Source organism: Mangifera indica, chromosome 2, assembly GCF_011075055.1.
Source record: "Mangifera indica cultivar Alphonso chromosome 2, CATAS_Mindica_2.1, whole genome shotgun sequence".
Lineage (NCBI taxonomy): Eukaryota > Viridiplantae > Streptophyta > Magnoliopsida > Sapindales > Anacardiaceae > Mangifera > Mangifera indica.
The window spans coordinates 20,029,153-20,051,713 of NC_058138.1; the positions used below are offsets into that span (position 1 = coordinate 20,029,153).

General features: G+C 33.1%; 5 protein-coding genes across 5 annotated transcripts; 1 reads left to right on the forward strand and 4 right to left on the reverse strand.

Annotated features, from left to right (window-relative positions):
• Positions 1–6,629: 6,629 nt before the first annotated feature.
• On the reverse strand, positions 6,630–8,067 carry LOC123196951 (F-box/kelch-repeat protein At3g06240-like). The gene has a single exon (XM_044611112.1). It carries the CDS (start codon positions 7,892–7,894, stop codon positions 6,794–6,796), a length of 1,101 nt encoding a protein of 366 aa, XP_044467047.1. The 5' UTR covers positions 7,895–8,067; the 3' UTR covers positions 6,630–6,793.
• On the reverse strand, positions 8,005–8,810 carry LOC123196958. The gene has a single exon (XM_044611123.1). It carries the CDS (start codon positions 8,640–8,642, stop codon positions 8,091–8,093), a length of 552 nt encoding a protein of 183 aa, XP_044467058.1. The 5' UTR covers positions 8,643–8,810; the 3' UTR covers positions 8,005–8,090.
• Positions 8,811–9,292: 482 nt separating this feature from the next.
• On the reverse strand, positions 9,293–10,089 carry LOC123206864. Its single transcript, XM_044624136.1, has one exon. The coding sequence runs from the start codon at positions 9,907–9,909 to the stop codon at positions 9,358–9,360; it is 552 nt and encodes a 183-aa protein (XP_044480071.1). The 5' UTR covers positions 9,910–10,089; the 3' UTR covers positions 9,293–9,357.
• A 3,236-nt stretch (positions 10,090–13,325) lies between these two features.
• LOC123209677 (probable H/ACA ribonucleoprotein complex subunit 1) lies at positions 13,326–14,435 on the reverse strand. Its single transcript, XM_044627809.1, has 2 exons — positions 14,201–14,435; positions 13,326–13,722 (listed from the first exon to the last, which is right to left on the reverse strand). Exons 1-2 carry the CDS (start codon positions 14,292–14,294, stop codon positions 13,400–13,402), a joined length of 417 nt encoding a protein of 138 aa, XP_044483744.1. The 5' UTR covers positions 14,295–14,435; the 3' UTR covers positions 13,326–13,399.
• A 3,515-nt stretch (positions 14,436–17,950) lies between these two features.
• On the forward strand, positions 17,951–18,825 carry LOC123209674 (germin-like protein 9-3). Its single transcript, XM_044627806.1, has one exon. The coding sequence runs from the start codon at positions 18,021–18,023 to the stop codon at positions 18,630–18,632; it is 612 nt and encodes a 203-aa protein (XP_044483741.1). The 5' UTR covers positions 17,951–18,020; the 3' UTR covers positions 18,633–18,825.
• Positions 18,826–22,561: the final 3,736 nt, after the last annotated feature.

Below are 22,561 nucleotides of genomic sequence, written 5' to 3' on the forward strand. Positions count from 1 at the left end.
AAATTAGTTTATAACTAAGTGCTTCATAAGAAACGAGAAATTTTAAAATATTTGTCAAAGATTTTTCAAATATGCTTGTTCCTGTTTAAAATTTTCAAACACATGTATAGTTACTATATGTATGTTAAATTATGAAATTTTTCAGGATTTGTTTGTTATTATTACAAATTTATCCATTAGTCAAAAATATTTCTATTATAATTTTTTTAAATTTTTGTAAAGAAATTTAGAAATATAATATAGGGAAAATGATATTTCCCACACAAGTTTTAGCCTTATTTCAAAAGTATACCCACTTCTGATGAAAAACTCAAATATCCATCCAAAATTTAATCTGTTTAGACTCATCCACATATTTTCTATAAGAGTTAAGGGATAAATTCGTTATTTTATCAATAATATTAAATAATTCAAATTTTATCTCATTTTCCTCCTTTTAATTTGAAAAACTAACATTTGGCTCTTGAATTAAGTTTTAAAAAATTCACTTTTTTCCCCTGACGATTGTGGAGAAGTTTTTGTCTAAAGGTCGACTACCTCTAGACGACGATTGTCATCCAAAAAAGACGAACGTCATCCAAATCTGGATGATGCTTCATTGTTCAAATCTTTGGACGACAAAACGTTGTCCATTCTGGATAACAAGGGTCGTCCATTTTGGACGATGAGCGTCATTCAGAGAATGGATGACACTTCGTCGTCTAGATAATGGATGACACTTTGTTGTCCAGTGAAGGTCAATGAGCATTGTCCAACCATCACTCTCCCTCCAACCACGTCATCACCGATGGCCAAAGGGAAAGTGAAAAAAAAAATAGGGATTTGGGGGGGGGTAAAAGTCACTTTTCAAAGTTCAGGGATAGGGTTAAAAATTAATGTTTAAAATCGGAAAGGAAAATGCAATAAAATTGTATAACTGAAATGTAAACAGTAAAATGACGGTTTTATCCTTCTATTTAATGGAAAACTTAACGGTGGTTTAGAGGTGGGTGGGTGTTTGGGTTCTTCATGCGTGGGTATACTTTTGACAGTCAGCTAAAACTTGGGTGGTAAATAGTCATTTTTCCTATAATATCAACCAAAATTACATTATATTATAATTTCAAATTTCAAATTCTAAATTTGCTTATTATCACGCCGTTCGAATATGCATATATTATAATTGAATAATATATATACTTATGTAGATGTACCCGTGATATCCATCCTAGCATCAAGCATCATTCTCTCTTGGCCACATCACCCAAAAACTTAGCGGCGTGGTAGCTCAGCTCCAGTCCGTCCATCCAAGCTACGATTTGGGGCAACTGGCAGGACCTCGCCGGCTGAGATCCAGCTTTCATAGGAGCGGACCCGAGGGGTGAGCCCTCGTAGAAGATGGACATGGTAGTAGAAGAGTAGTTAATGGGAGTGATATTAGGATTTGTGACGTGTATTGTGAAGATGAGATCGGCGTCGGCGACTGGTAGCTTGAGCTTAAAAGAGTTGAGTTTGATTGAAAGTAAGCGGAATGTAGGATCCTTGGGCTTGCCCCTGAAAACAGCCGTGGCGACCGTTGCTGCTGCGGCTCCGACGAAAGCAGAGGTCCAGCTCTATTTGACCTCTTTGCCCATGAAATTTGGCAGATGTTCCTGGCTTTTTGGATGCTAAATTATCGTGGTATTTGAAGAAATAGATAGAAGAATGGCTGAATGGGAGTGGAGATTTTTTAATAACAGTGATGTCTTTTGATGTAGCGAAATCCGAAGCGTAATGGGATGGGGAGTGTGATGATGTGTAGAGGGTTTGCATTGCAAAGGGTGTGGAATATGACAGTTTATTCCAGCGTCTTTGAACGACACGTGTAAATGTTATGCAATTACACATAAGATTGATAGCCAAATTAATTTAAAATTTATGAGATTAGTTAACTGACTTATTAACATGTAAACTATTATTAAAAAAATTAATGGCCATTAATTAAGTTTACAGTTTAAACTGCCTTATATACGTTTCAAAAGATAGTTACAAGGCCACCCAAGGAGTAGTGAAAAGATAAATTTTTATTCTTAACTTTTAAAAATTTAAATATTTACTCATCTGTTAAAATATATTATTCGAATCAAGAGTAAAATTGTTACTTAGTTAAAAATTTTAAAAAATTAAAAAATAATTACATTGCACCCCCTTTAAAACTCTAACAATTTTTTTTCATTCAATTTTTTAAGTTTTGTTAAATTATTTTTCACCTCTAGATTAGAGTTTTCAAATTTAGGATTTCCCCCATATTATTCCCTTTTATAGTTGCCTCCCCAATTTTTTGAAACTTTCAGTTTTACCACCTTTTGAGTTTCACTTTGCATATAACATTTCGATGACCGTCTTCCCTTCGTCTCTGGTGACAACCTTTGCTTCAGATAGGGTTACCATCACTTCTGTTCTTCCTTCTAGGCGTTCTCTATTCTCGATGATGCCATTAATAGATCGATGAACACGAAATCATCAAGATAAGATGCGTCATGATTCAACCACGACATTTAAGTTCTCTCTGGCTTTCCTCGTCAGCAACATCTTCTCCCTCTATAAGCATTATGCTTGAAGTCAATGACCAACTAGATGAAATTCCTGTGGAGAGGAGATGCACGACGAACTCAACAGAAGAGAAATAACACGATGTCATTGGAGGAGGATCGCTCAATTACCAGAGAGAACGCAAAGCTGATGACTCTCAGGCAAAGGATGACTCCAAAAATGGTGAGAAATCATCGAAATTTTAAAACCCTAGTTGGAAAATCTGAAATTGAAGAAGAGGGGGCCAAATAAAGTTTTCAAAAGTTTAGGGGCGATTGTGGTAAGATGATGAAACCGTGAATGGGGAAAAAGTAATATTTTAAAATTGAACTAAGGGAGAAATTGTCACATTTTTAAATTTAGGGGCGAAATGTGATAAATTTTTAATTTTTAAATTTTTTGATTAAATGACAATTTTACTCTTAACTTTAATAATGAATTTTAATAGATGAATGAATATTTAAGTTTTTAAAAGTTATTATATGGGAATTTCCCTTTCACTAAACCTTGGGTGTGAAATAGTGTTTTGACTTATTTACAATAAGAGCAATGTTATGTATACCCATTTTTGGTATATAATTCATATATACAGTGATGTGTCATTATGTAATTAGGTGATTTTAAAACATGTATCATCATATGATAAAGAAACATCTAATCACATAATAACACCTCATCTGTGTACACAAATTATGTACCAAAAATGGGTGCACATAGTTTTATTGTTACAATAATTTTCCTAAAAGTTGAAACAATTACTTTACATGAACCACCTGACATTCACTAGATAGCATGTGCCACATGCTGGCATACAGACTCTTGGTGATGTTGAAGATCTGTTGCTTTGTTTTGTTGGCCAACAAACTTATTCTCACCCAAGGATTGGTGAAAACCTAAAATCAGATCCACTAATTTTAAAAACTTAAATATCAATCATTTTATTAAAATTTACTGGTAAGGTTAAAGACAAAAATGTCATTTAGCTAAAAATTTTAAAAAATCTAAAATTTAATCACATTTTTCCACTTTTAATTTATAAAACTAACATTTCCCCCACTCAAAGTTCAAGAAGTGACCATTTCTTCCTATGGTTTTTCTTCCCTTTCTTTGTTGACAACCACGGTTTCAACCGACAAACATTATAATCTTCCTCTAGACAATGGTCGGACGAAGAACGTTCTTTGTCTGACTGTTGTCTAGTCAGATGAGGATGAATCGTTTTTGTTCATCCAATTCATCTTTGTCTAATCGTTGTCTAGTCAGATGAAGATGAATCGTTTTTGTTCATCCAATTCATTTTTGTCTCTTTGTGACAAAGATGAATCCGTCTTTATTCAACAAAAATGGATGACAACGCAGACAAATTGACAGAAGAGGAAGATTATAGTGTCTATCGTCCTCCTTTAGCTGGAGAAGAGACCTCTAAATCCTATGGGAAAAATTGTCACTTCTTAAACTTTGAATAAGGAAAAATTATTAGATTTTTAAATTGAAAAAGAAAAATATAATAAAAACTTTAGTTTTTAAATTTTTTTAATTAAATAAAAATTTTATCTTTAATTTTAACTGAAATTTTTAATAAAATATTGTTAATGAGTGAGATTTTAAGCTTTTAAAAATTAGAAGATATGAGTTTAAAATTACATCTAACCTTGGGTGGGAACAAACCTTTTGGCCTATTTGATTCCCTATCATCTTCTCAAACTCTTAATTTCTATCTCCCCTCAACAACATTTAAAAGATGCTTCTCTAATTTAGTTCATCATATGATAAAATATTAGATTGATGTGGTGGATAATATCAATAAAATATTCAAATTAATATAGTGGATAATATCAAAAGTAATATAATTATTATATTTATCATATGCAATAAAATATTAAAAAAATAATCTTAATTTTGTTATAATTTTAATTTATTAATTAAATTAAGAAAATATTCTCATATTCAATTAAAATAACAACTAAACCATAAAGTTCTAAACATTTTTTATTGATATGAGATGGATGAAGATCAACCAACGTTTTGATAGGACGATGGGAGAGAGCAACCTTTGTCACCATTGCGCATGCATTAGATATTTCTTTCAACTCTTACCTTTTGAGTTACTGTTGCTTCCCCTTGTCATTTTCCCCTCTTTCAATTTATCTTTAATTTAGTTTAACATAAAAGATATTTCAATAAAATTATATTTTAACCTTTTCTTATTATCTAATAATTATTTTTACATATTAATTTTACTGAATATATGAATAATTATAATTAATAATCTTTATAAAAAAATATTTTTACGATAATCTTTTAATAAAAAATATATAAACTAAACGCACCATAACTTTCCTTTTTAAGTGATACTCCATAAAAAGATTTTATAAGTATAATTGATAATAGAAATTGTGTTGCCTTCCTCTTATGTTATTGTGCCACATCACCAATGCACTGTAACATTTTTATAGTAGGGCATCGTTCCACCAATTAACACAATCACACGATGATTGCAAATCATGCATGATAACAAAATAAGCTAAAATATCTTATTTTTAAACTTGATTTCTCTAATAATCAATTTTAAACCTATTTTAACATAAAATGATTGACAAATTTTTTGAAAATCGTAAATGATTCAAATTATTTCACACAAAAAACTCAACCGGAGGAATTGTTATCCGAAACTTATAAAATCCATGTCAAACTAACTAAATTTCGACATTCAAAGTAATGAAACATATGATAAGGATCAATAAACTTAACCTTTTTTTTTTAATATTTTAACCGTGAAAAAATGACTGCAATCTCAAAACATTTCACCAGAATTTGATAATGACTCTGAACACATCCAAACTAATCACCGACAAAAGCAAATATATTTCCAGTTCCAAGCCCAACTGCTATCAACTCATATTATTCCTTCATTCTTTGAAGCTTTGCGCTTCAAATTTTGCAAATGCACTATTTTTTCAATCAAATTTCTAGTAGATACCAAAAACAATACAATTTTGTTTTATGTGTACTAATTAATATATCCGCAGATAGTAATTTAAGCTTTAATTAAATCAACTATGATGAGATATATATCAGCACGACAGGTAGTAGTCAAGTGTGGAAATGGCAATGGTATATAAAATATCATACATATGAAACACTCCAAGAAGAAATAATGTGCAAATCGATGTGAATTCGGTTGAAATAGTTATGAAAACTACATAATATTAACCCACCGATTACAAGATCTAGCATCAGAACTCAGAAGGAAACAAATCCCCGGTGAACTGAGTTTTTTTGTCCCCAAATTACTAGTGGCACCACACACTCTAGCCCAGATACCATACTCCCAGTTTTCTCCAGAAATAAGGAAGACTATGCAAATCACCATATCACACCCAGATTGCAACAAGAAAGAGAGAGAATAGGAAATATACCTTATGAACCCATTTACTTCAACGGAAAATGCCACCAAGCCTATAATGCAAAATACTGTGGCATGAATGCCAATGCAGTGAATAAAGGACACTTAAATTTTAAACATACCTCCTACACAACAGCCACTGATGTGCATCACTGATAATTATGAAATTTGCAGACCCAAATTTTTCACTATATGTAATTGCATTGAGATTATACAATTGGTTTGCTATGCATAAAGAAATTTTGGAATGTTCTCAATTAAAAGTATTGGAATCATCTATTTATTCTATGTTGATATATCGTCGGTTTGCTATGGTTGCCACAACAAATTAGAACAAGCCAATATTTGTTGCTTGCACCCATTTTGACAAGTAAGTACAAACACAAATATGGATAAATATAAACCCGCATTGTCAGATCAGTCGGGTTGTCCCTGATATAAATTTCTCACCATTGACTAAAAATTTCCCATTGAAAACAAAAATGAGGTAAGCAGGGTAAGAAATAAAACTGGAAGCACCTAAGAAGTGAAAATGAAATATGGCTTTCACCATCACTCACAAATATGGACAATATGACCAAACTGAACCATCATCCAAATTTGTTTCATAAACTATCAAATTCATGATATTCATCATTAAATAAAGTAATTCAAGAAAAAAGGTTCCTCAGTATAAATGTAAAAGAAAGCTTAAAATTTTTTTCTTATAACAATAAGTACAATAACACAGTAGGTATAGCACTAAGAATGCATAACCAAAGGAGAATTATATTATAAAAAAACAGACACTAAAGCTATGATAAAGTAGAGCATAAACAACACAAACATGGATTGATTTCATTGATTATTACCTTCCATTAACAAATCTTGATTCCTATACCTGTATTTGGGTGACACAAGGCTCTCCACATAAACATCAGCATCAAACAGAAGTGGCATGTTAACAACCATAAAATCTTTACACGAACCATCTCTCCGATCACAAAGAACTAAATGCTGCCCATTCATAGCCAACAACATTTTACAATTCTTCAAAATACACAATGGCCTTAACACATGATATGGTTGTTGAATCAAAACTTTCGTCCAAGATTCCACTACACCATATTCTTTCATAACCCAAAATTCTCTACTAAGCCCCCCATGATGATGCAACACACACAGACACCCTCCAAGAACCCCAGTCGCAAGCGAAGACAACCCAAAGTCTCTCAAAGCTTCAGGAAGCGAAATTTCTCTCAAAGCTTCGGGAAGCGAAATGTCTGTAAATACCTCCTCTGCCAAATCAAACGCAGCAACTACCACATTAACAACACCATCACCAGGTCTAGTTAAAACCCAATGAATAGCTCCATTAAGTGGTGTACCTGAAGCACAATAGGGATATAAATAATGACAATCTTTCACTCTTCTCCAAGACCCAGTTCGCAACGAAAACACACACACAATAGATGGAACAATAACTTTCACAACCTTATAATCATCAGTAACTTCACAATAACCAAACCCATGTATACAACTGTGATTCAAAGTAGTCAATTGAAATTCCGGTACTCTCCTGGACTCTCCAGTTGCAGGATTGAACAGGAAGAAAGCTTCAGGGACGGACTTTATACACAGCAACCCATTACAAGAGCCAAAGATCTGAACTGGGGCATTTCTGGGAACCGATTTCAAGGGAAAATCAAGTTCCAGAGCAACTAATTCTTCATCGATTGGTGTGGCTTCGTAGTTTACAGAGTAAAGAGAGTGAGAAGCGAGAATGAGCTTGTGAGTTTTAGTGTGGCGGAGGTGTGAAGCTATGAAGTGAGGATCGTTGATTAATGCAAGCCATAGTTTGCATACAGACCTAGATCGACATAGGGATTTGACGGGGAGTCGTAACAGTATTTCGACAATGATCTCTTGAGGAAAACTCTTTATCGAGCGACTAGACATTGTTTATCTTTTTGAGGAAAAAAAGAATCACAAATTCGTGGATAGAAGAAGTGATTATTTTAATCTAAATAGTATTTAGAGCAAAATTCTAATAAATTGAGAAAGAGAGAGAAGCGGAAAGAGAGCGCAATTTAATTCCTTGGATTAAAGATTATTCAGCCATCAAAAAACCCTAATTCAACCTACGACACAATTGTCAAGTAAGAAAAAACTCTAATTGAGACTTATTCTCTTGTTCAATTACATCAAGAAACACAGGATCAACGATCACATGACTGTCCACGTGTACCTTAAACTTATGATCCCACCACAATACCTTCGCCGCACCCGCAATATCCACCTCAGCATCAAGTATCATCTCTCTCCTGGCCACGTCAGCCAAAAACTTAGCGGCGTGGTGGGTCAACTCCAGCCCGTCCAGCCGAGCCGGGATTTGAAGCAACTGGCAGGACCTCGCGGGCTGAGATCCGGCTTTCACAGGACCGGACCCTAGGAGTGAACCATCGTAGAAGATGGACATGGTAGTAGAAGAGTAGTTGATGGGAGTGATATTAGGATTTGTGACGTGTATTGTGAGGATGAGATCGACGTCGGCGACCGGTAGCTTGAGCTTAAAGGAGGTGAGTTTGATGGAAATCAAGTGGAATGTAGGATCCTTGGGCTTGGCTGTCAAAACAGCCGTGGCGACAGTTGCTGCTACGGCTCCGACAACAGCGGAGGTCCAGCTCCATTTGACCTCTTTGCCCATAAAGTTTGACGGATATTCCAGGCATATTGGATGGTAAATTATAGCGGCGGTGGGATTGGAGAATTTGAAATGACTCTGATATCCGGTGATGTAATAGGAGTGTGGAATCTGGATAAAGAGATTATTGGGGCTTCGTTAAACGACACGTGTAAATGTGGAAACGATTTGAGTGGTGAAGAAATTAGTTAATGACTAAGTGAAGAAATTTTAAAAATTTTGTCAAGATTTTTCAAATATACTGATTTGTTTGTTATTATTAGAAATTTATCCATTACTCTAAAATACTTCTATTATAAATTTATTTTTTTATTCCTACAAAGAAATTTAGAAAATATAATATTAATGAAAATTACATTATATTATAATTTCATTGTAATTTAAAATACTAGATTTGCTTATTAATATTATCATGTCATTCGAATATGCATATATTATAATTGAATAAAATATAGACTTATTTAGATGTTAATGAGAAAATATCTTGAGATAAAATATGAAAACTAATACCAAACAAAATCTTAATCCAACAACTTGATATTTTTAGTCAATGATAAACAACCTAAAGACTTTGATTTCACCATACACTATAATTCTATGTCTTATCAATTCGATTCTAGGGTTCGTTCTCACTAATTCATCATTGGGACAAATTTAAGTCCTTGAATTGAAGTACTATTCAGCCATTAAAACCCTAATTCAACATTCAATACAATTCTCAAGTAAGAAAAAGCTTCAATTGAGATTTATTCTCTTGATCAATTATATCAAGAAACACTGGATCAACGGTCACATGACTGTCCACGTGTACCTTAAACTTATGATCCCGCCACAATACCTTCGCTGTACCCGTGATATCCATCTTAGCATCAAGCATCATCTCTCTCTTGGCCACATCACCCAAAAACTTAGCGGCGTGGTGGCTCAGCTCCAGTCCGTCTAGCCGAGCCGAGATTTGTAGCAACTGGCAGGACCTCGCCGGCTGAGATCCAGCTTTCAAAGGACCAGAACCGAGGAGTGAGCCCTCGTAGAAGATGGACATGGTAGTAGAAGAGTAGTTGATGGGAGTGATATTAGGATTTGTGACGTGTATTGTGAGGATGAGATCGGCATCGGCGACTGGTAACTTGAGCTTAAAAGAGTTGAGTTTGATTGAAAGCAAGTGGAATGTAGGATCCTTGGGCTTGGCCCTGAAAACAGCCGTGGCGACCGTTGCTGCTGCGGCTCCGACGAAAGCAGAGGTCCAGCTCCATTTGACCTTTTTGCCCATGAAATTTGGCAGATGTTCCTGGCTTTTTGGATGCTAAATTATTGCCGGATTTGAAGAAACAGATAAAAGAATGAGAGTGCGGAATTTGACTAACTGCGATGTCTTTTGATGTAGCGAAATCCGAAATGTAATGGGATGGGGTGTGTGATGATTGTAGAGGGTTTGTATTGGAAACGTTGTGGAATATGATGAAGAGTTTATTCCAGCGTCTTTGAACGACACGTGTAAATGTTATGCAAATGCACGTAAGATTGACAGCATTATTAAAAAAATTAATGGCCATTAATTAAGTTTACAATGTAAGCTGCCTTATATACGCTTCAGAATATATTTACAATAACTTTCCTAAATGTTGAAGCAGCAACGTTACGTGAACCACCTAAAGTTCACCAGACACCGTGTGCCAGATGCTGACGTACAGATTCTTGGTTATATCGAAGGTCTGTTGCTTTATTTGATTTCCAATCATCTCTTCCCGAACTCTAATTTGTCTCCCAACAACAACATTTAAAAGATGTTTTTTTAGTTTACTTCATCATAACATAAAATATTCGAATTGATATAGTGGATAACATCAATAAAATATTCAAGCTGATATAGTGAATAATATCAAGGGAAATATAATTATTATATTTATTATATAGGTCAAAGTATTATTTTTTATCCAAATTTTAATATAAAAATAAATATATAGTTTTTTAATTTGAAAAACTTAAAATATCATTTATAAATCAATTACTGATAGAATTTTTTGTTATAACTAAAAGTAAAATAATTATTTTATCAATAATATTAAAAAATATATAATTTTATTTCATTTTCTATCTCGAATTTTGAAAACTCGTATTTTACCCCTTAGCCTCAAACTTTGAAAAATAACTTATTCCCCCCCCCCCCCCCCAACCTTAAAAATCCCTAAGTTCATTACAAAATTTGACATCGATAATGGTGGCCACCATCATCTCCACCTTTAGGTCGATAGAGGAGAGAGACGACCAATAACATCGAAAAAGACGAAGAACTTCATCTCTGTCAACAAAGAAGTGATGAAGATGAATCTGTCTAGTCTCTCCATCAAGAATTCATCTTCGTCTCTTTATCAATGGAGACAGAAGAGGATGAAACTCTATCGTCTTCTATCTTCATCAACGAAGAGACAAGACAAATTTGTCAACCTTGACATCATTGATTGTCTCCCTCCTCTGTTGGGCTAAAGGTGGAGACAGTGACAATCACCATTATTGTTGCCAAAGTTTGCAACAGATTTTGGGCCGAGGGAGGGGAATTTACTTTTCAAAATTGAGGTTAGAGGTGAATTGTGAATTTTTAAAATACGAGAAGGAGAATGAAATAAAATTATATATTTTTTAATACTATTGATAAAATAACAATTTTATTTTTAGTTTGAACATAAAATTTTAATAACAGTAAGTTCATAAGTAAGATTTTGGATTTTTCAAATTCTATAAATATAACTTTGGAAATACATCAAAACTTAGTTTAAGAATAAGTCGTTTGGCCTCATTATATGCATTAAAATATTAAAGAGATCATCTTAATTTTACTATAATTTTAACTTATTCATTAAATTTTTAGAAAAAAAAATCTCATACTTAATTAAAATAACAACTAAACCATAAGACTCTAAACATTTTTTATTGATATAAGATGGATGAAGATCACCCAACACTATGTTAGAATGATGCTCTTATAATGTCAATCTATGGTGAGAAAGAAACCTTTGCCACCATTGTGCATGCATTAGATAGTTCATTTAACTCCTAGCTTTTGATTTATTGTTGTTTCCCTTGTCATTTTTTTCTCTTTAATTTACCTTTAATTTAGTTTAACATAAAAGAATATTTCAATAAAATAACATTTCAGTGTTTTTTTAATTATTTTTAATTAAAATAATAATTATTTATACATAATAATTTTATTAAATATGTAAATGATTATACTTAGTAATCTTTTTTGACGATATATTTTTATGACACTCTTTTATTTTTTTAATAAGAAATTTATAAACTGAATGCACTTTTTAATTAATAGTCCATAAAAAGATTTTGTAAGTAGGATTGATATTAGAAATTGTGTTATCTTCCACATGCCACATGTTCCTTCCTCTTATGTTAATGTGTCATATCATCAATGCATTGTAACACTTATTGTCACAGGCCTAGTAGTGGTTTGACACAGTGGGCTGATCTAGCTGAAGCTACTGAGTCTCCTGCACACTGCTGCATGTTTGTCTAGTTGAAAAGTCTGTTGTGTACAGGGTTGCATGACTGCCCTATTGGCTGGTGGCAGGCACAAGTTGTTGTCCCCCTGCAGAGTGGTTTGACACAGTGGGCTGATCTAGCACGAGTTGGGCTCTTGGCTGCTGGAATGAAATTGACCCAACTATTGAAATTGGGTTGGATTTCCTCATTTGGTTGTTGTAAGGCTATTGCCCATTTTCTGTAAATTGGGCTTATATTCACGCTGGTGTCTACTGAAGCCGCGTTCGTATTACTATGCACTTGATTGTAGCGCTGCAACAGCCCCATGCCGTGCCCATAAAAATTGGCCCGTGAAATTATATACTAGGTCATCGTTCCACCAATTAATACAACTATATGGTGATTACAAATCATGTATGATGACAGAACAAGCTAAAATCTCCTATTTTCAAATTTGATCTCTCTAATAATCAATTTTAACCTATTCTAACAAAAAATGTTAGACAAATTTTTTGAAAATTGTAAATGATTCAAGTTATTTCACACAAAAAACTCAATTGAAGGAATTGTTATTCGAAACCTATCAAATCTATGTAAAACTAGCTAAATCTCAATATTCGAAGTAATGAAACATGATAAGGAATAATATACTTAACTTTCTTTTCTTTATATTTTAATTGCTAAAAAATGATTGAAATCTGAAAAAACTTCACTAGAATTTGATATGGGCAATTTGTGATTAGCATCAATGTGAAAATTCACTATGAGTGTTTTCAATTGTGAAAAATAAATTTAAGAATTGTTTATATATAAATAAGTTTGTCCATGTATAATGTGTTACTCATATCCGTATAGCCCCAAAGTTAGTTAATTTCACATAAACCACCTTAATTTTGGTATGAGTTCGCCACAACAATAATACGATATGAATAATTTTTTAATACAATTTTATATATCCTCGTATAATTGAATGCTATTTTATTTTTAATTTTTAATTATTTAATCATATGATGATATATTGTTGTTTGTATTCTTAGTACTTTTCTTATCACGATGGTATACGCTTAGCCATTTTTTTATCCATTCCTAAAGAATACTTTATTAATTAATTACCTCTACATTTATCACATTTTTAATTGATAAATTAAGTGTACTACAAGTAACACCCATCACATGCAAGTATACAACCAATTGATAAACAAATTAGTGAACGATAAAACGCTGAAAAGTTTTTTTCGTTACAATCACACTGAACTCCAATTATAACCCTAAACGAAATTTAAAAAAACAACAGATATAAAAATAGACAAAACCAGATGACACAGGCCACAGTTACCCGGGCTAGCACTATTCGAACCATGATGGTGGCGGTCATGGCCGTGGTAGCCACCTGCACCAGCTACATATAGAGGAATTACAGCTCCACGCCCTGGACCCTCGTGTCCACCTCTACCTCCATCACCACGGCCACTGCCACCTGCATGACCACCACCTGCATGACCACCACCTGCATGACCACCACCTCCACGCCTATTTACGGATACCACCACCTTTTTCTCTCCCTCGTTCAATGTAAAATTTTGTGGGAATTCTACACAAAAAAAAGTCCATGAATAAAGTAACAAAATAAATAAATAAGCAATTGGGCTTTTGCTGGCCCAATCGTTGATTGACATGTCAGCAGGACTGAATTAGTAAAGAAAAATACTTTCACTCAAAGCTTCTCTGCTTCATCTGCAAGCAAGGAATGTCTAAGACTTGAAGCTTTGAAAAAAGACGTAATTATCCTTTTGGATAGAAGGATTCTTTTGATATTTTGTTAATTTGTTTTATTTTTAATATTCATCCTGTTAGAAGTGATCCAGAAATGGCTGCGATTCAGTAAATAGCTCCATGAACTAAAAGATCGGATCGAAAGAGAAAAACTCACATCATTCCAAAATCCAACCCATTTATTTATAATATTTTCTCAACAAGAAAAATTAGATTTGGATGAATGGATATATTAGGAATCATGTTTGAAAAAACAGCAAATTAAACTTAAAAAGAGAGGATAATTAATAAAATACCTGTATGCAGAAGAGGTTTCTGGGAAAGTTGATGTGCAAGAAGATGTTGAAAGAAGAGTAACAAGAAGAAGTATCGCTGTTTTATGAAGGTCATGTTTCAGTGTTTGTGAGAGGTAGTTAATGGTGCTATGAGCTATGTTTACCGCGTGAATCTTCAGAGGAGGTTTCCTTGTATCTTCTTCCCTTCAACCATACTGATTTCTTCGAAATTGTGCTTCTTTAGGAGAATGGTTGCGTAATATTATTATTAATGTTATTATGATGAATAAGTATTTTCCTTTACGTGAGAATCTACGTATTCAATGGGAAAAAGGGTCTCATTTTAAGGAAAGCCGTGGACGGCAGAATATATATTAGCGAGTAATATTTAGACAAGATTACACTTAAAATGATACAGTTTAATCAAATATAGCTCGAATCATACTATTCTAGTGTAATTAAGGTCAAATTGCAGTATTACACCATCCCGGTGGGATTTCATCCAAAATAAAACCTGGGATCTCAATATAATTCTAGTTAAATTGGATTAGATTATGGGTAGTAAACTTCTCACAATTATGGGTAGGATTAGATTCAGTCAAAACTAAATTTGAATAAGGTTTAACTTGAGATTAATTTAAATTCAAAAAAGTCGATTCAAAATTAACAAACTGATATTTGTTCTCAATTAGCAACAAATTTGATATGAGCTAAGTCAAACTTAAATTATTTATTAAAATGAGTCTAATATTTATATTTTAAATTGACTTATTCAATCTAAACTCAAATAATTTAGATCAAAATTTTCCCTAATTATGAGTTTTGAACTAATATCCATTATAAGCTTTTCTCAAGTAGGATTGGATATAATCATTACTGGGTTGGATGTGACATAAAATAATAAAACTATATGTATCAATTTTGAGTATATAAATAAGTATATATTTATATATTTTATTATGTAATTAAATAATTTTGAATTAAAGATAAAATAATACTCAATTATTTAATGACAAACATAAATGTATATTTATTTATATGCTTGAATTGAGTACACATTGCTCGACTTAAGATTTTAAAACGTGATACAAATTGAAAATAACTATAAACCCTATCAGATCGGATCCAGATAGTGAAATTCAAGTGGGGGCATTACACCATACAAATGTAAATGCTCAAGATCTATTGACTCCAACTTTTAGCTATGGAATGCAAATTGATATTAAAAAATAAGTACAATAATAACAGCTACGCGTGACTTGTCTAACTTTATCAAAAGAGTAGTGTTATATGTAAAATTTTATATACAAATAACGATGTATCATTATGTAATTAGATAATTAAAAATTAAGGATAAAATAACACTCAATCATATGATGATATATCATCATTTGTATATAACATAATATTATTCTCATAAAAAATACACTTGTAGTTGAAGGAGAATTGATGCATGATTTCAACATATTGACACTTGCAATAAAAAGATGAATTAAATATGCATTTCCCATTTGATTCGGATTTTGATAAAGGAAAGAATATTATTGGGGATTTGCCCTCAAGGAATGTGCTATATTGTTGAAGTATTTTCATTCAGAAATGTCATGAGAGTACTTACTTTGAGTATATAGATAAATTTATATTTTTTTGTCATTATATGATTAGATATTAATTTATCTTTAATTTAAAATCATCTAATTAGTACGCATAATTTTATTAATTTTCATTTATCAAAGGATTCCACTTCTTTTTCCTTTTCTAGGAATATATTGCAGAATTCCAGGAGTTTTCCTAGGAATATATTGCAGAATTGATGTATATTTAGTTGTGAAATAACACAAAGAAAGACACAAACACAATTTTTTCTTTAAAATTACATGATATGACTGCCCGGCATTCCTACCCAATAGCAGCCATTCTCTTGTTCTCTTCCAATAATTGAAAATGGTGGAAATTCATAGTAGATGTTATTCTCTCTACAATGACAAGATTTGGTCATCTATTAATAAAACTGTATTATGAAAATGTCCTCTCAAACTCAAAACTTAATTATGTCTACTTCAAATAAAAGCTCAACATTTTTGGACTCAAATCTAGTGAGTAAACCAAAATTTTTAAGAGTTCTTTTCTAATTGTATCTCTTACACAATGTCTTTCTTCTCTTTTTTTGGTTTGAAATTTTTGAATGCTTCTTGGGTTCAAAATGAACTGAATTTGGTAAATGAAGCTATAAATATTTGAGAGTAGTTTAGTCTTCAATTAACAGTACAAAGAGATTTAAGATGACATTGCCACACCTCAAATAATGTCAACTTGCTAATTCCCCTTTTGATTTTTAATAAAAATTAAGACAACCTTAATCATTTTAGTCATATGACTTTGACATGATGGTGGATTGTGTTAGATTGACTCCGACACAATATGCCTAAGCCCATTAATTGAGAGGCTATGCCAAATTGACTCAGACACAACTTACCATCATTATGGATCAAACAATACCTAATCCTATCAAATAGATTGACCTACTAATATGTCAAGGCTCATGACATGATCCAAGGCCTTGGGCCATGCCTTTGTGAGCTTTTGTGGGTTAGTATGTAAAATTATGTATTTTTTAAAAATTTATTATTTTTGATAGATCATTTCATATTAACCGCAAGCCTTATCTCAAGGCCCCAATTTAACTTGTAACCTGAAACTCTAAGCATTAAAGATCATACCAAAAATGGCAACCCGACTCGTCTATTATGTCTAGTATGACCTGTGCATTCAAGTGTGTTTTAATTAAAGTAATACAAAAAGACTGCACGTTACAAATCATCCAAAGCCTTGTAACTAGATTGATTTAGCAAAGTTAGAAGACTAAATTGCCCTCACCAAGATAATTACATGGCTAAAAACTGCATTCTCGACTCCGCCAGGATATTCAAGAATGCTTCTTCTTTCGGTCTCTCATATAAAAGTTAATATTTCACTAATTTTTTGCCAATTGCTTCTTCGAATTGTCGATAAAAAAATATATGCCTTACTTCTTTATATCTATGGATATTCTCATGACTCTTAGGAACATGGGATACAAATTAGATTATTATTTTGAAATTGATAATTGACAAAAACAAAAGGAACAAAGGATTTCCTTTAATGTCAATGCGGTTTAATATTGTAACTCAATCTCAGGATATTCCATTTCTATAACTAAAATAGCACATGGTAAAATATTTCCATTTCAATAAACCTTCTGCGATACATAATTTTGATTATATAATTGGACCTTATTTTATCTTTAATTCAATATCATCAAATTATATAATAACACATTATTCATATATTTAAATTATATATAAAAAATATGTACTTATAATTTATCCGGAATTATACATTATAAAATTTCAATGAGATTTCAATTACAAAAAATTAAACTTTCTTTTTTTATTCCAGTTTTTATATTTAAATGAAAGTAAGAGAAATTGAAAATGGGACCCTTTTAATTACAATCCAGGTTTAATTTATTGGCCGTTTTGTTAAGCCCCTGTCATTTTTAAACGTCCCTCTTTCCTTCTGAACACGAAAATAAGATCACCCACAACCAGTGAAGAACAAAAAGTGATTCATGAATTGGCAAACTTAAAGAGATCCTTAATTAACTTCTTGTCATCGGCCAGTTGACAGCTTAAACTTCGACCACATAAGAATGAATAACTTTGTAATATCCATCTACCGCAGGCCTGGGCAAAATAGAGCTTTCCTCTTCACCTTCCAAACTCTATAAATACAACTCTAGCTTCTTCAATATTAACTTGTCTTCTCAAAATTCTTAACTTTGCACATCAAGTACTTCACCATGTCTTCTCAAAAACTGTTCGCCCTTTTGCTTTCTTTAGCCACTGTCCAAATGGCATTCTCCGGGGATTCAGATATCCTCACAGACTTCCTTCTTCCACCAAAAGTAACCCAAGTCGATAGCAACTTTTTCACGTTCACCCGCATGCGGGCTCTTGTCGGTGCGCCACTGCCAACGAATTTTACGGTCACCACAGCAAGCTTGCCAGAATTCCCCGCACTCAATGGACAAAGTGTTTCATATGCTATCCTTCAATTCCCTGCCGGCACTTCTAGCCCTCTTCACACACACCCTCGCTCTGGTGAGCTCCTTTTCCTTGTGAAAGGCCACCTTACTGTTGGTTTCGTTGACACAACCGACAAGCTTTTCGTTCAGAAGCTGCAAAAGGGTGACATGTTTCTATTCCCCAAGGGGCTTGTTCACTTCCAGTACAGCAGTGGAAAGACAATTGCTACAGCAATTTCTGCCTTCGGGAGCGTAAATCCAGGCACTGAATCTCTTCCCAACACCCTGTTCACCACAGGTATTGATGATACAATCTTGGCCAAGTCTTTCAAGACTAATATTGCTACGATTAAACGTCTCAAGGCAGGGCTTGCACCCAGGACCTGAGGATAAAATTTAGTCACTTTTTAAGTGTGGAATTAGTTTTCTTTAATAATGTGTTATTGGACTGTGCAATGAAAAATCTTTCGGAGGAAGTATTTTCTTCCTTTTCTGAAGATTGCTCCTTTTCCTACTAATTGTAATGTTGTTTCTGTTCTTCTTTGGCTAAATAAGTGCAATTGTAATGTTGTTTCTGTTCTTCTTTGGCTATATATGTGCAATTGTAATGTTGTTTCTGTTCTTCTTTGGCTATATATGTGCAATTGTAATGTTGTTTCTGTTCTTCTTTGGCTATATATGTGCAATGATGCACTTTTATTGCCCTTGTTAATTAGAATGGTGTTTTTCAATATATATCATTATTTGACTGAATAATTTTAAATCAATAATTAAAATAATTCGTGATGAAATATATATCTATATTTTTTCAAAAGGGCATTCTGAATGAAAATAAAGTTACTATTTTTTCTGAGTGAATGTATTGCATAATAATAATAATCATTATCCATTTAATTCCTCCAAATATTCACTCTGAAACAATTTGTTCATAACAAAATACTGAGAATTCCAAAGTATCGGGGTTTTTCATATTTATCTAATTTTCTCCTCCCCTTCCACGTCACTCCCACCTGACTCCCATGGACTTCTAGTCCCTGATACGACTCCATTCCTCTTCCTTCAACCGCTACCTCACTCCCCACCTCGACCAACTGCCTTCTCACTCTACCTCCAATGTCAAACTCGATGAACATGATATATTCACCATCGACATTTTGCCATCCAACCACAACCACCGCCACTTTAATAACAACAACAACAAAACCACGAATTTCTATGAGAGTTTTGGAATTCGAGTGACGCTATCAGAATTTCTAACAAATTCTCATTCTTATTGCCACTGAGCATCGATTCCTAGCTCGCAAAGATCTTGAGTGTTCTGAAGTCGCAACATTAGTCATTAGGGTTTGGGAGATTTTGACATCAAATTGTGTCGTTGAAAGTGCCAATGCTAGCGACGGTAATGAAGAAGCATAATTTTGATGAGACCAACGAGGATGATGAGGTGGAGGGTGAGTTGATTCTGCCGCATGAGATTTGTAACACCCCTCCCTAGAAGTACTACCCACCGAAGGAGAAATGTTATGAATTAATATCCGGAACGTCTATTTTTTTTTCTTTTCAAACACTTTAAAAATAAACGCATCACTAAAAGTGTTTAGAAAGTATTCTAAGAAAACTAAAAATCTAAAAGCGAACAAAAAATGTATATACTCATATGAAAACTCATCTAAAAGTGTCTGAAAACAGGGAGTAATCATATACAACTGTATAATCATCTAAAAAAGGTCAAAAGTCGACAAGAGCATGCCACTATATGCATGTAATATAAACCAGAGATAACCTGCTCTAGTCGGATCTATCTTTGCTGACCTGACCATGCCTCGCAGCTACCTCGATCACCTGTACCTGCAATCAGGAAAGAAAAGGTAGTGAGAAATAATAACACTCAGTAAGGGGAAAAAATTAAGTAAACTATCTCCTTTCCTGTTCTAACTCATTCTCGGGACTCAACCTCACTCATAACCCCCATAAGAACTCGAGGGGATAATCTAGTTCATGTTTTACTATTTGAGTCATACTTTGTCTCATCTGGTGTCTATTTGATACTTTTTGGAAGTTGACTATAGAGATTTGACACTTTTTTAAGCTCGAGCTCTCTTCCTTTCTCTCACTACACCATTTCTGAATATGAATTAAGCTCTACTGCGAGCGAACCCTATTGTGGATCTATGTCCTACTACAGACGTGTCCTACTATGGACGTACCCTATTGCGGGCGGTGTAATGTAAAGTGCCCCCTCATAGTTCATAGCATGTATGCGTGTCTTATATCTTACTAATTTTGCTTTTATATAAATCTATTCATAACTCACCAGACCATACTCTTGGGATGACCTCTGAATCTTAAGCCCCAAATTCATTTTCTTGCTTTTCTTCTTCTTTTCTTTTTCTCTCATTTCTTTCCTTTCATTTCCTTTCCTCTCTTTCCTTGCTTTCTTCCTTTCCTTTTTCTCCTCCTTTTCTTTCTTTCCAAAAACTGCGAAATACTGTTCACAGAACAGTTATTTGGCAGGACAGTCTTTTTTTTTCATACAATTTAATAGCCCAAACGGTTTCTAATTCATACAAGCTGTATATCGTTGAAAAGAGGATTCAAAGATCTTTCCAAAAAGCTATAATAGAACTCATAATTTAATAGATAAAACAGTCAAAATGTGGAATGAAATCAGTGATAAAAAGTGTCTTCACTATTTATTTGGTAAAACAGTCTTTTTGTTTCATACAATATTTAACAGTCCAAATGATCTCTAATTCATACAAACTATATATCATTGAAAATAGGATTCAAAGAGCTTTCCAATAAGCTATACTAGCACTCATAATTCATTAGATAAGACAGTCAAAATGTGAGATGAAATCAATGGTAAAACTGTCTCCTCTGTTTATTTGGTAAAACAGTCCTTGTGATTCATATAATATTTAATAGTCCAAATGATCCCCAATTCATACAAGTTATATATCATTAAAAAAAGGATTCAAAGAGCTTTCCAACAAGCTATAATAGCACCCATGATTAATAAGATAAGGTAGCCAAAATATGGGACGAACTCAGCGGCAAAACTGTAAATATTGTCTAACTCCCTTGTTTCAAGCCAAATCTTTGCAAGTTGGCTTCCTTCTCTTTGTTTTGCTTCCAAGGCTCCCAAAGTGCTTCCTCTTCTTTTTCTTCCATAATTATCTTCCAAAACCCTTCCAAATCACTCACTTTTCATCCAAAAATACAGTAAATAAAGGAAGAAACTGCCTCCTTCTGGAAGAGACGGGAAAATGATGGAAAAAGTGTAAAGATTGTCTTTTTTGACTTTTCTCTCTCTCTATATATATATTTACATACTTATGAATATATTAATATATATATATATATATATAAAGCTTTGTTTTTCTTTGTAATTAGTTTGTATATAACACACACACACATACATTTCAACATATAAATTTAAAACTAGAAATGTCTCAAAGTAGAATCAAAAGACACAAATGCCCTTGAAACGCACTCGAGGGTATTACAAGATTTTGGTGCAAACTCCCTCTTTGGTTTTTGGGAGCTAGGTGGCAGAAGGGGTTGGACAGATGCTCAAAGGAAGAGATTTGAGATAGGTTAGAAATGATGTTTGGGGGAGAATGGGTTATATGGATTAAAGGGCTTTGAAATAATTTCATATATATTAATTTTTTTTGTGGATTTGCAAAGGAAAATTAATCAAAATAAGTAAATATAGTTGCGTTTATACGTTTTTAGGCCAACGGTAAATTTTTTACCCATTTTACCTTTAAGTTGAAAATACAAGTTTAAAAGACAAAGATAAAAAAGCAAAAGTTACTTTTTGTTGAAAATAGAAAAGCAAAAGCCAAAATCAAAAATCTAAAAACACAAACCAGAAATCACCGGCGAACATCTTACTGGTACCGTCGAGCAAGCAGCAAAATATTGAGAAGCGGCAATATATTGAAAATGGCTTCACAAGTTAGTTACCATGTGCTATTTTGTTTATTTGGTTTATGTCTGTTTTTATCAAACAAATGTAAATAACCTATTGTGGGTTTGTAGGTATTGATTGTTGACTGTTGTTGGATTGAATGAAATAATATTTTTAGACAATGTACGTCGGTTGTGGTGGTTCTTGTGGCAGTTAATCTTAAATTTGCCGATTTATGTATATGAATGGTAAATAGAGTTGTAGTTTTGCTGTTAATAGATGTTTGAAAGTGTAGCCATCGAAGAGTTGAAAATCGTGCAAATTTACAGGATCACGCTAATTATGCTAACCGCTTTAACCACTCCAACTGCATTAATTGCGTATTGTCTCGCCAACT